We start from the raw sequence: 14,052 nt of genomic DNA, 5'->3' as shown, positions 1-14,052 counted from the left end.
TCATCATTTGGTCCATGCGGGCAAATAGTTGTTCCATGACAGGCTGGCTAGAGGCACTGGTCACCGGGGCAGGCTGTGGTAGTGGTTGTTGAGGCTGCAGAGCGGGAGATCCTCCCATCAGCTCGGAGTAAGCAAGGTTGCCCTGGACTCTCCGGCTGGGTTGTCGTCTCTGTTGCGGTGGTGGTGGCGCCTGGGCTTCTTCGCTCTTGTCCCTCCTCTTCTTTATTAGATCTACCCTCGATGGGCAATCCTTTGCAGTCGCCGTGTGGCCTGCTACATTGCAGATGGTGCACTTTGGTGGGCCGGTCAGTATACACTGAGCCAGCTCGTGGTTTTCACTGCATCTCGGGCATATGGTTCTGCGATCACAATACCGCATGGTGTGGCCGTACTGCAGACAGTTTTTGCACTGAACTGGGCAGCCGTCTTCTTTGAACGGTGAGACTCTGAACCGACAGTGGTTTATGGCAACCAGTTTTCTGATGTCCGTGATTTTAACAAAATGCTCAGTCACGAGCTTCAGTAGACCTGTTGGTGTTTTTCGCCCGTCGAGTTGTGTCCTGGTGAGGCGGTGTAGTAGTTTGAAGCCGGGGAGTCGTTCATAGATATCACTGGTGATATTTTCAAGGTCGCAGTTCACGTCGAAGCCATAAAGGACCCACTTCTTCGACCGATTAGTTCCTCTCGGTGCAAAGGTTAAAATGGCAATCTTCTAATTTGAGCATAGTTAAGTCTCTGGGCTATTAAAACGCCATCGAGAGGTACTATTTGTAAGACGTTAGATTTCAGTGGATCAGCAGATTCTATTAGAATCTTTATTAATTCTAACGATTCATTTATATATATTACAATGTCTCATATATTTGTTACATGTTATAAATAAGGTAATTACAATGGAAAGTACAGACATTAATGTATGGCGTTTGCTTGTCACCAGTAGTTCCTGTGTTAGTTGGTAGGTTGCGTCATGCTGGGCCATAGGTGTTTTGAAGGCTATGCAAGTCACAGTCTAGAGCAGCAGGTAGCAGTGTCGCTACAATTTCATTGCAACTTGTCAAGAGAGTTAGTTCTGTTGCAAGCCATAGAAGGCCTACCTGCTGAAATGTACACCACTGAAATGGGAAGATTATGCTAAGCGGAGAAATGATGCTAAACGTATTGTAAGAGAGGCCAAGAAGAATTCGTGGGAGGAATTCGGAAAATGTCTTGACAGAGACTACAGAGAGAATATAAAGATCTTTTGGAAAAAAGTAACTTAAGGGTAAAACTTCCAAAGAGATCAGAAACATAAAAGATGAAAGCAGACATATGATCTCAGAACCAGAAAAGATCTTGGATAGATAGAGACAACACTATTCTTCGCAGCTCTCTGACCCCATACGAAGAAGCGTATGACCCCTGAAGAAGAGTCAGTAAACATTCAAGAGGAAGGAGAAGGATACGACTACAGCCCAATATGCTTATCCCAAGTAACATACAAACTGTACACCACTATTCTAGAAAATAGGTTGTAATCACTGATAGAGCCAAAACTAGAAGAAGACCAGGTCAGATTCTGACCTAGAAGACAAACCCAGGACATTTCACATTTTCGCCCTCAGAACTATCATAGAAAAGGCATGGGATAGAAATCAGAGTTATTATATTGCTTTTTCGGACATAAAAGCTACCATTAATTCAGTACCCCGATATGAAATCTGGAGAGCACTAAGAGCCAAAAGAACTCTAACAGATCTCCGGGAAGCAATTAAATCAACTTATCAAAGCCCTAAAGGAATAGTGTGTATCAATGTCCGAGAGTCAAAGCCATTTTCTTAAGAAAGAGTTGTGAAACAAGGGGAACAAACCTCGGTCCATTATTGTTTATTGTCTTGGATGAAATTCATAAAATATGCTGGACAAGAACTACTTAGATTGTAGTCGGTATGTGGAACATGAGGACGGTACAAGTACAGGCATTTCTATATCCAGACAATATCGTGATGATGACAGACTCTGAGGAAACATTGCAACAGGCGATTATAGATTAGCAAGAAGAAATCGCTCGCAAAGGGATGTGTATTAACAAGATCAAGATTGTAACTTGCCAGAAATGAAGTGGATGTGGGCAATGTAAGAATAGTGTGCAAAGATGAAGTACTGGAATGTGGACTTCTATACCTACCTTGGAACAATTTTCAATAAATCTGGTAAAATAGACCAAGAAGTGTTCAATAGTTGAAATAAAGCAAATAATATTCACTACCAGATGTGCAATACTATTGTGGGAAAGAGGGAGGTAGGTAAGGATATCAACCTCTATATATTTAAAGAAATATATCTTCTAACAATATTATATGACAGTGAAAGTTGGGAGACCCAAGACAAACACTTGAGCAGGATTACAGCTGCTGAAATGCGATTTTTGCGAAGAATGTTAGGCAAAACTAGGAGAGACAGGATAAGGAATGAAAGAATAAGAAAAGAACTTCAGATCCCATCAGTGATTGAACACTGACAGCTCCGATGGTATGGACATGTTTGTAGAATGAGGGAAGATAGAGTGCCAAGGAAATGTATGGCAGCGAGGGAGGACGACTGGTTGAAGACCACGAGGCAGACCTAGAAGGAGCTATATGGAGCATATCCATCGACTAGCTCAGATGAAGATACTTGCCAGAGACTGAGATATGTGGACCATGGAATCATTGAAATGATTTTTAAACCAGTTCAGACTACTGGAGGGTTCGGGATACTGAAGTTCAGATAACCGAGATTACACTGCATTATTTTTTATGAGTGTCCAATTCAGGTATATATTGATGTATGCAAAAATTTATTAAAATATTCTTAAGAATTAAGTGTCACTTGATTAGGATATTGTTTTGGATACTTTCATTAGTGCCCTACTTTATAATATTTTATTGTTCCTTACTCTAGTAGTTTGAAGTCATTTAAAATGTTTCAGGCCAAGCTTTGGATTTACCCTCATCTTTAATTAATTAATGACTAAATAGTAAATACCTAAATTGATAGGTTATGTTTTGAATTCTTCAATTATATGCTATTTTAATTTTATTGTTTCTTACTCTTCTGGTTTAAAGCCATTTAAAATGTTTCAGGCAAAGCTTTGGATTTTCCCAGAAGGAACAAGGAATAAAAAGGGAAAAGTCCTTTTGCCATTCAAAAATGGTGCATTCAGAGCAGCCATTAGTACAAAAGCTCCTATAATACCAGTAGTTTATTCTCCCTACTACTTTATTGATTCTGTTAATAAGACGTTTTCTAGAGGTAAAGTATGCATTAAGTTTTTATCATTGATAAATCGATTTTGTTAATCCTATGTTTATTAGAAAAAATCTTTTAATAGAAGTAGTTCAGATTTGTGTTCAGTCCAGGCACCTATTTAATGGACGAGGTGTTCTAGCATCAAAAGAGCTCAGACAATGAGTATTCTTATAGGTTAGGTTAACTGAACAGCAGGATCACACTTGGTGTAGGGTCAATCTGCAAAACATAGGTTTGTTGGACAGTAGGATCAGATATTGTGCAGAGTCAATCAATAAATTATGTACTAGGCTAGTTTCAACTTGTACATAGCTAGTCGACTTTCGATTCATATCTTACAAATTTGTGTATTTTGGCTTTCAAGAAAACAAAAATAATGATATTTTGAATGAAAATAGTAGAAGAATAGCATCTATTGACATATGGATTAGACTTTGTCGACGATTGAAGAAGAAAAATAGTATCTATTAGATATCATTCTCTTCTGCTTCAACCTCTAAGGACTCAGACGTGTCAGTGTTATCACTTGAAGATCATTCTGACCTCGGAGAAATCCTTCTCCTCACACGTTGGCCATTCACCTCCATCGATTCTACCTGGTTCGATTTTTGTCGCTGAAACATATAAGAAGTCTCTCTATTCCACATTCGAAACATCGGGAGAGGGAGCGCTGTTCCATCATGTACACTATCTTTCCGCATCCATGGCATTTTCGGTCCTCACAGCGCCTGCTTCTTGGTTTTATTTGGCCCATTCTTCTATCCGGGTTTCTTATCCTCTCTTTCGCACTTTCCTAGTACTCTCTTCTTCTCCAAGGAACTAAATTATTCCTCGGACGATTGTAACTAACTTTCATTCAGCCGGTTTCTTCTATGTCTATTCTTGATTCCTCTTCCCTAGCGCATGTTTCTATCAGGTCTTGAGCAATTTCCACAAACGAGCACTCTCTCGGAAATCCTTCCTTCTTCCTCAGCTCTGTTGCCAACTGAATCTTTAGTACCATGGATAGAAAATGCATCCAACCCTGTACCTGGATTGTTTCCATCATCTTGCTGAGTTTATCTTGAATTCTGTTAAAGCATGCCAGGAGCTCCGGGGCATATTGCCCACTAGACTGTTTTGGATTTTTTGTCTCCCTTATCATCAGAAATATGTCTTCCTCTGGGGCCCATCGTCCTCCTCTGATCGCCTTCTTCAGCCTATACTTAACCATGGGCCATGGTGTTTCTTCATCGGCCTGAATTTGGTTTAAGATACTCCTTTTTATTCTGCATACCATGACTCCCTTACAACCATTGTAACACTCAGATATAGTCTTCTGGAGTTGATTGGATCCTATTATGATTGCCTTAGTCTTCTCTGGATTCAACTTAAGCTTGTTTTCTTTTGCCCAGTGACTTATTCAATTCAAATTTTCTTGAAGTTTCTCCTTGGCAACTAATAAGTCAGCAGGTGGGAAGTTAATGTAAATTTGGAAATCATCCTCCTACAGATGGCATTGAAAATGTATTATTTGTGTATAATTTGTGCTTCTTTACATGCCTATGGGCTTATCCCCCGTATAAATAAATATAAGTTGTATAAACAAATGGAATAATAAAATTTCACTATATTTCAGGTAAGATGGTGATATCAGTCCTGGAACCCATTTCAACAGAGGATCTTACACTTGAAGATGTTGATTCACTTAAAGAGAAGACTTATAAACTGATGTCAGATGAATATGAAAAGCTGCATACGGAAGCCAAAAGCTTACAACAGACTGTCCTGAATAGAAATAATAGTTGAAAACAAAAGCTCTATTCAAGAGACTATCAAAATAATATTTCTGGAAGATCGGTGATTAACTGTGTGTGATAATAAATGGAAGATGGGCAGGGTGTGGTTACAAAACCTCTAATAACTCCTGTAACCCTTTTGCCTCTAAATTGTCTGAACACGTTTTAACTCTCAATCTTTCTTTTAACTTCTATCATACATTAATTCTTACTACTGTTCCAACCATAAAAAATGCTTTATTTCAGAATCCATTCATATCAATTTACATAGAAATCCATCAATCATAAAGTTGATAAAGACTGCAGTGCCCTGACATACCGACACATCTTAAGCATTACAAAATCTCCATAATTCTTCTTTTACTCTATGTTTTGCATTTTAGAAGCTAACTTTCCTGTTATGTCTTTTATTTGGTTTTATATTTTAAATTCTTACAGTTATACTTAATATAATTTTATTACATTACTGTTATTCCTTTTTTCCCATCTTTTAGTGTGTACTGTATTTTATATTTCTTTTTTATCTGTTGTTATTTTTGTTTTCATTAATTCTCGTCTAAAACCTTTTATTATTCTTATTTAATTTTACATTTCACTGTACATCTTTTTTTTATTTTTCATTTACTTTGTTCATTTATGTTTACTTCATTTAAGTGTTTGTAACTTTTTTAGCCCTGATGAAGCCTTGGGGCGAAACATTGGCTCTCATATTAAATAGTTTTATGACTATTCGAGTTTTTCTTTGACCGCATCTGGACCATCTTCCTTTAATTTTAATATAACATTTTGATATATTAGAAAACAGTTAATGTAATATTTATTGTAATGTTTTATTTTTATATTAAAAAAATTGAACTATCCTGAGTTTTGTGTCTTCGGTCACTATGGTTTTGCAGTATTTATTTGGTTGATATGGAAACATTAGATAATTAACACATCTGACTACAAGTTTTAATTATTTAATTTTATTACATAATTAAATTGAGGATATTGAGGAGGTGGATATGAATGAGGGGTGAAAGTGGTGGAGGGATTGAGGCTTAAAAAGATGTTTTAGGGAGAGAAAGTGTGAGGTGGTTGATTTTTAACTCAAGTTTATGACCAAAATTCCTACTTGATGTATTTTATTATAGGGAGAATGAAGAGAGTGAAGTTGACCTGGATTCCTATATATTTTTTTTTCAAAATATTTTTTAGCTTTTGCATAAGATTTAAAAAATATATTCAGAATATGTTCCCTTGGGATGTTTTTTTTTTTTTCAATTATTGAGAACTTACTAATGGTTTGGATTGTCTTGATTTCATTTTGTAATTTAAAAATAGAGCAATTACGGTCCAGGGCAATATGCTTTCCAGAACAATTAATGCAACTAGGTGGCTTTTCGTAGATCGAGTTTTCAGTATCACAGGCCTGAACACTGAGGGTTTTTTACGTTATTTTATTGGAAGTGAAAATCACAAACAATTATAACAGCTGTAAGGATTGGGAATGTAATGATCGACCTTGACAGTCAAAAATCCAATTTAATTGTTTCAGGAGGCTTGGATGTTGCAAAAGATAATATATATGTGTGTGTGAGTGTATTTTTCATCTTTATTTTAATTTTAAAGACATCTGTAACAACATCTTTTATTTCCTCTATTGTGGCAAACTGTAAGTCAAAACACTTGAGCATGCCTTCAGAATAGTTCAGGGAGTGATAAGGACTACTTTATACTTCAAACTGACCTGCAAAATTCTTCATCACCAATAATGATTCACCCTTGCTTGTGTTACTAGTTTCAACTAATATATTCCCATCTCTTAGTTTCCAAATATTATTGGTTTTACAACCATAGATATATTTTTTCAAAAATCCAACATTTTATATGAACAACTATAAATTAACATTTTGTGAGTTTATTTTGGCAAATATCATAAAAACTACTACTCCTACAAAGATAACATATTTTTTTACTATTTTGTAGTAAATATAACTAGCTTTATATATATGTATATATAGTTGACCGTAAAAATTTATTTATAAGAAGATGGTCAGGGTTGTGATCAAAAGAGAAACAAAAATAGTTTACAACTATTTATTTTCCGACGTTTTGCCCCACTTTGCAGGGCTAAAAAGATACAAAACAAAAACTGAGGATATTACCACAATAGGATACAATCTTTTTAGCCCTGATGAAGCCCTGCAAAGTGGGGCGAAACGTTGGAAAATAAATAGTTGTAAGCTATTTTTGTTTCTCTTTTGACTGCAACCCTGACCATCTTCTTATATATTAACTAGCTTTAATTTAAGCACTGGCAGACATCTGTACGTGCAATGGTTTCTGAAATGAAGTTTTTCATAAATCAAACTTATTGTCCGAACAACTATAAATCAATTTATTTTAGCATCATATCATGAAAACTACTGTTCCTATGAAGGTAAAGGTCATAAACTTCTTTATAGTCCATTAAACTAGCTTTAATTTGAGTGCTAATAGACATAGATTTCTCAAAATAATTTATCTAACTACTAATCTTTCAGTAGCTTTTTAAGAAATTTTGCTTTTTAAAAGCTATATCTCGAGAACTATTGGACGTAAATAGTAATTTTAGGACTAATATTTCAGAAAATTTACTCCTCTTTAAATAATGATCTCTTAGATTTTCTAGTGTTGTTGGTAGTTTTTAAGATATACAGCTCCAAATGAAAAATTAATGTTTTTTTAAGGTTTTGAAACAGCCGCCATTTTTTATTCCCACTACCTATACTTGGCAGACTCATCAATTTTGACTAGTAATTATACCTGGTTTTCATTATAGTAATCAAAAATTGGGGTGAGATAACTGCCTTTTTTTCTTTCCGGCTCTTGTACTATATGTTTTGAATTAGGACTGGAGTTCCATTCATTTCAAAGTTTGAAATTATTTTTAATTAATTGATGAAAAAGAATAAACACACAGAAATTCAATAGATACTTGGAAATAAGAAAAAATAAAATAAAATAATATATCAATATCTGTATAAATAATGTATAATCTATATAATTATGGGGTTTGTTAATAAGAAGTAATAAAAAATTATTGCTAATTCAATTGTTTGATGCAATTATACAAGTGAATTTTTGATATCATTGACTGAATTTCTTTTAGTTTCAATTTACTCCATCATACAGAAGCTAGTGCGATTTTCCTCCATTTTGGGTATTTTATGATTAATTCTTTTATTAATTTTCCAGCATTTTTAGCTGGATATTTCAAACAATTAAATCACATCATGATAAAATGGGTGTACTTTCAGATTATATGAAATTTTGGGGTGTTGAAACAAAAAATGTGTTGCTGTTAAACCTTCTCATTAAACCAGGATAACCATTGTTGTTTAAGAACATTTTACAACCTATTCGTTTATTTTTTTAACTGTCAGGGTTAAAATATTTTGTATTTTCGATAGTTAAAATAAATCTTTAAACCAATTTAAAATTTATATTGTTTTCACTGGTGATGTCTAACAACTTAAAGTGCACTTAAATGATTTACATTTAAAATGCAACTAGTTCATTTCTTGAAGATTAATTATATACATTACATAGAGCCTATTTATCTGGTTTAATAAAATAATTTTTCTTCAAGTAATTAACAAATAAAATAAAAATACTTAATAATTAAAAAAAAAAAAATTACAAACACTTAATGCTGTTAAAATGTAACTTTAAAAATTTTATGTTTAAGAAATAAATTTAAATCTTAATATATATTTCTTAGAAGTATATCTGCTTTAAAATGAAGCTGCAATGTATATCAGGTTTAGGTATACAGTCTTTCTTAAGAGTAAAAATAATTTTAATTTTCTGATATTTTAAATTTTTTAATATAATAATAGAACTGATTATTTATTATTGAATATTCTTTTAAATTCCTTTCAGAAATGGCGATCCTCAATGAAGTAACACACTGTGAACATGCTATTGCAATGGCTGTTATTATTGTGTTCTTTTTACCACTATTACCAAACAAAAAATTACGATACTACTCTTGTTCCGTTTGCTTTGGAATAGTTCTGACTCTGATCGGCATGGCATTATTACCATTGGGTATTCTATGGCCAAGGAACATTCTCAATTTAAAGTGAGTCAGTAAGATTAATTTTATTTGTTATCTGTAACCAAGTTAAGTTGATTAATTTGTATAACTTAAATCCTTAATTATGTTAGTTCACAATATGAAAAATTACAGTTCCATTTAAACAAGAGTTATACGATCAGTCACATTTTCTAACAATATTTTCAAAATCTTGAAATTAATATAACTAGTGACTATATTATCGTGAAGTAAAAAAAACATGGATATACTGTGAAAAAACAATAATTAAGCAGTAAACTGTAACCACTGACTCAACCCATAGATCTGCAGGACCTGTAAGGTATCTCTGTTGGTGGAGTACATCCTACAGGGCCTGCAAGGTTCCTCTGACAGTGGAGTACATCCTGCAGGACCTGCTAAGTATTTCTGACAGTGGAATACATCCTGCAGGATCTGCAAGGTATTTCTGACAGTTTCATAGTGATGCTCTTAAGCATTGGGATTAGGCTGAATATCACTCTAGGAGAAACCGAAACTGCAGTGGAAAATTTATTTAAGTTTTTAAAAAATCAAAAGCTATATCTCTAATTTTGAGGGCCCAAGATTGATGTAATTAATGTAATCTAACTCGCATGATGTGTTGTGTTCATAACTACTCAAATTGTTTATAAAAGCCTATATAGTATGCTTATGATAAAAATATTATAAGCATCTCAATAAAAATATAATGGTATATCATTGAAATTCACATTCCTAAAATTATAGTAACACTATTTATAAATATAATTGAGAAAACATTCATAAAATATTACTGGAAGATCGCTGATTGACCGTGTGTATTATTAATAAATGGAATATGGTCTGGGTGCAGTGAAAAAAAAACTCAAATAATAATAACTATTTTTATTTGAGCCAACGTTTTGCCCCATTATTGCAGATCTTCATCAGGGCTAAAAAAAGATACAAACACTTAACACAACTAAGAAGTACCCTTGTAATTTTTCATTTACTTTTTTTTTTTTATTTGTTTTAAGAAAACTATATCTTAATAATCATTCAACCTACAGATGTCTATTAGAACTCAAATAAGTTTTTTTTTTTGGTAACCCCCTGACGAAATAAGTAATTGAATACAAACGTATAGGTAGTTATGTATATGTATATCTGTTTTTTGTTTTTTTTCGTAACCTCTTTTATTATTAAATTTATACAATACATATGTAATAGAAATGACAAATGTATACTAATATACTACTGCCTTGGATTGCTAGTATACATTTGTATATATATATCTGTTTTGTTTTTTTCCCAAAAACCCTATTTCTGAAATTTATTGTTTTTAGCATGAATATATATACCAATATATTTTTGGATTCCACACTGCTTCCTTCCTCTGTAGCGGCCTAAATTTTAAGGAGTTTTTGAGTTGTAATTTTGTTGCATTGGGCGTTCTTTGAATTTTTTAATGTGCTGGGGCACACATTGGTTTTGAAATTTAAAAGTGTCCTGGCATGTGGTTTCTGAATTTTTATCTGGTTTGTGCCAACGCCTCGGAGAGGGCGCTGGTGTAAGGGTCCTGAACAGTGGATTTCTTTGGTGCTGTAGAGAGTCGAAAAACTTTATGTGCCTGCGTTGGATGAATTCAGGCACAGTTGGTAGTTCGAAGAGCTCATGTAGTTGATCTGTCATTATCTTCTTCAGCAATGTTGGGTGCACAATCTTCTACAGCACTATATCCTGGAAGCATTGCAGATGGTGCTGTGTCCCTTCTCTGAGATGGGTAAAGAGTGGAGCATCATATAGCTGGTCTCAAAATACTTTTATAAATTTGGAGTTTGAACCTTGGTGAAAATACTGGTGATGATAAAAGATGGTGTAGACGGTATGATCTGAGACGGAATCATTTGGTTTTCATGTAGCAATGACCTGACCGTGTCATGTGGCGATCCAATTTAATGCCCAGATAAACTATAGAGTTAGAAGGCCTTAGTACGGAGTTTGCCACTTGGAGCGTGCGAGGTAGTCTGGTTTTCTTCTCTTTCTGTAGTGGGAACACCACGCAGTCTGTTTTCGCCGGGTTTACCTGGATGTTGAGCTGGTGTAGTTTTTTTTTACTCTCTCCTGGCATGTTAGGCTCTGGCGCTGCTGCTATCGTCTGCGAAAGTGGCTATTGTGGCAATGGTGTAGTTAGACCCCACGATATCCGCAGTGTATATGGAGAAGAAGAGAGGAGACAGGACCGCCCCTTGTGGAACACCGCACGTTACTGAGTTTGTTCTTGTGTGATTTTCACGAACCCGTACAGCTAGGCTACGGTTGTTTAAAAACGATACTATAATGCTATAGAGTTGTTCTGGGCAGTCGAGGTCCGCGAGCTTGCGGCATAAAATGCCGTGAGACACGGAGTCGAAGGCCTCCGTACAGTCTATAGAGATCATAGCTGTCGCATGGTTTCTATTGAAATCTGTTTGTAGTTTCATGAGGTGATGTTCAGAACTGAGATGAGCTAGGATGGCAGTTTGCTCATAAGGGACGACTGAGTGTTCCTCATAAAAATCTCTGTTATAATTAAGTTATTAACCACTAGGTGTGGTGTAAGGCTAATGAGCCTGTTGTGTTCTTCCTTGTCACCTGACTTTGCTGGTTTTATTAGCGGGAACAGAATGGCGTGTTTCCAGATTGAGGGAAGTATCTTATTCGCAAGCAGTTGTACAGCTTCGTGAGATGTGCTATGCCTTTTCTGAGGAGTTGCTTTAGCAAGACCGTTTGGACTTCCTCGTGGCCGGGTGCACGGTTCCTGTTTGATCTCCTCAAAATAGCTTTCAGCTGTCTGGGGCTTCGTTGCACTTTTGGTTCTGCTTCCAGAACTTCCTAACGTCACCATGAGTAGCTAGCAACTGCTCGTGCCAAATAGCTGTCCTCCTCTGTCCCCGAAGGTTTTTGATTTGGGTATTCATAGCGTTGACTGCTCGTTTGACATTCGGATCCCTGGAGCGATACCATCTGTTCTTGAGGGTGCGCCGGCTCTCAATGAGGACTAAGATATGTGTTCGTGGTGGTCGGAGGTGGGGAGGAGGTGTTGGTCGGTAGGTGGGGATGGATTGTGCCTCGAGGAGGATAGTGGTGAGCTGTTCGATGTAGCGATCGACCTGCGCTCTCGTGTGGAGAGATGGCATCTTCGGTAGTCTCCCATACACTTCTGATCTGTATTTATTCCAGTCGGCATCCTAGTACCTAAACTTCTTGTTCGCTGGTTGTTCCCTTCGGCTGTGGATGGAATATTGCACTAGACGATGGTCAGACGATAGAATCCAAAGGTGGTGCATCCTGTAATACTGTGTTGTTGTCCCGTCCGGAGGAGGTCTAAAGTTGAAGTGGCTCCGTTTGCGACATGGCGGAAAGTGTAAGTATGCGGGTGGACTTCCGTGAATTTTTTTTTCGTTAAAGGTTTTCGTAATCTGTTTACCAGCTCCATTTGTAGTGGAATTATGCCATATGGTGTTTCTGGTTACCTGGGGTTGCGGCCATCTTTTTCCATTGCATAATATGTCGCACCGCAATTAGAACGCCTCCATGTGGGTCGCGCCCGTCGTCAGTAGTGACTGAGTAGCCTTGCAACCTGGTGTCAGTAAAGACGGCCACGGTTGGTTGTGTGATGGCAAGCAGCGCTTCTATCTCGTCAATCTTATTGTTTAGACTACGACAGTTGAAGTTTATGATAGTATTGGCGTTGATGGCTTGGGGTTTTGTGCCGCAATGCCCTGTACGAAGGCTGAGATCTGGTGAATTAATGTGTACAGTAACTGCATGATCTGATCAATGGTGACTGGTGATATGCTAGGTGTTGACGGGATGGTGGTGGAAGTAAATATTCCTATGACTGGTGGGAGTTGTCCATCGGAAAGCAAGGGAGGGTATTTGACGTGACTAGTTGATGGTGGTGGCTGTCATGGGTGTGCTGGTCGTGGTTACAGGTACAAATGTCGATTTCTAGTTGATCGGACAAACTTTCATGAGAAAAAATTATATTCATATGCAAATATCATAAAAAACTACTATTTCAATAAAGATAAACATTAAACTACTTTATAGTACATTTAACTACTTATAATTTGAGTTCTGGTAGACTATGTACGTCTTATGGTTCTTAAGGTATATTTTTTCATAAACCAAATATTTTGTCCGATCAACTAGAAACCAAAATTGTAAATTTATTTTGTTGAATATCATGAAACTAGCTTTAATTTGATTTCTAATAGAAACCTGTAAATTCAATGATTTTTGAGAGATAGATTTCTTAAAATAAATTCACTAGCTACTGATTTTTCAGTTCATTTTTTTTAATGATATGTTGCTTTTTAAAAAGCCCTATCTCGGGGACTATTGAACGTAAATAGCTCTATTAGGGCTCATATTTTAGAAAATTTATTATTCTCCCCAGCTCTTGTGCTCTCATTTTTGTTTGAAAATGCGAATATTCTAAATTTTTATAATAATTCCTTGGCGTTAATTTAATTTAATTCAAAATATATGAAAACTTAACTGAGATATTATGTAGACAAAAATAAAAATAATAAAATTAAATCAATTTTGGTTCCTTCTTGAAATTGCTAATATATAATTAATTTTCATTCATAAATATTCATAGCAAATGCTAATTAAGTCTTGTTGCTAATTCCTTTGTTTCTTATAATTATGTAAGTGAATTTTCGTTATTTTTGTCTGAATATATTTCAGATTCAGTTTATAACCACATACAGAAGCAAGTGAAAGTCTGTTCCATCTTGGGTATTTTAAGATTAATTCATTTTATTATGTTTTATTTTATTTATTTTCCAGAATTTTTATTTTGATTTTATGAACTATCAAGATAAATGTATTTTTATATAAGGGGTATTCATGATCTATGTCAAAGCGTGTTAAATGGAAAAACTCGTGTTAAAT

The 14,052-nt window shown here is 35.3% G+C and overlaps 1 protein-coding gene and 1 pseudogene across 2 annotated transcripts in view; both read left to right on the top strand.

Moving 5' to 3' along the window:
- The window catches only part of LOC106683709 (1-acyl-sn-glycerol-3-phosphate acyltransferase beta), a 19,446-nt gene extending 13,541 nt beyond the window's left edge, over positions 1 to 5,905 (top strand). For both annotated transcript variants that reach the window (XM_014425351.2, XM_067046753.1), the window contains 2 exons: positions 3,102 to 3,270; positions 4,886 to 5,905. In XM_014425351.2, the coding sequence (XP_014280837.1) occupies positions 3,102 to 3,270; positions 4,886 to 5,055 (339 nt within the window). In that variant the 3' untranslated portion in view covers positions 5,056 to 5,905. The remainder of the gene's footprint in view (positions 1 to 3,101; positions 3,271 to 4,885) is intronic.
- Positions 5,906 to 13,865: 7,960 nt separating this feature from the next.
- Positions 13,866 to 14,052, top strand: part of LOC106683710 (1-acyl-sn-glycerol-3-phosphate acyltransferase beta-like) — a 30,473-nt pseudogene continuing 30,286 nt past the window's right edge.

Source organism: Halyomorpha halys, unplaced genomic scaffold (assembly GCF_000696795.3).
Source record: "Halyomorpha halys isolate HHAL.00 unplaced genomic scaffold, Hhal_1.1 Scaffold506.1, whole genome shotgun sequence".
NCBI classification, from domain to species: Eukaryota; Metazoa; Arthropoda; class Insecta; order Hemiptera; family Pentatomidae; genus Halyomorpha; species Halyomorpha halys.
This window is presented reverse-complemented; position numbering and strand designations above follow the sequence as displayed.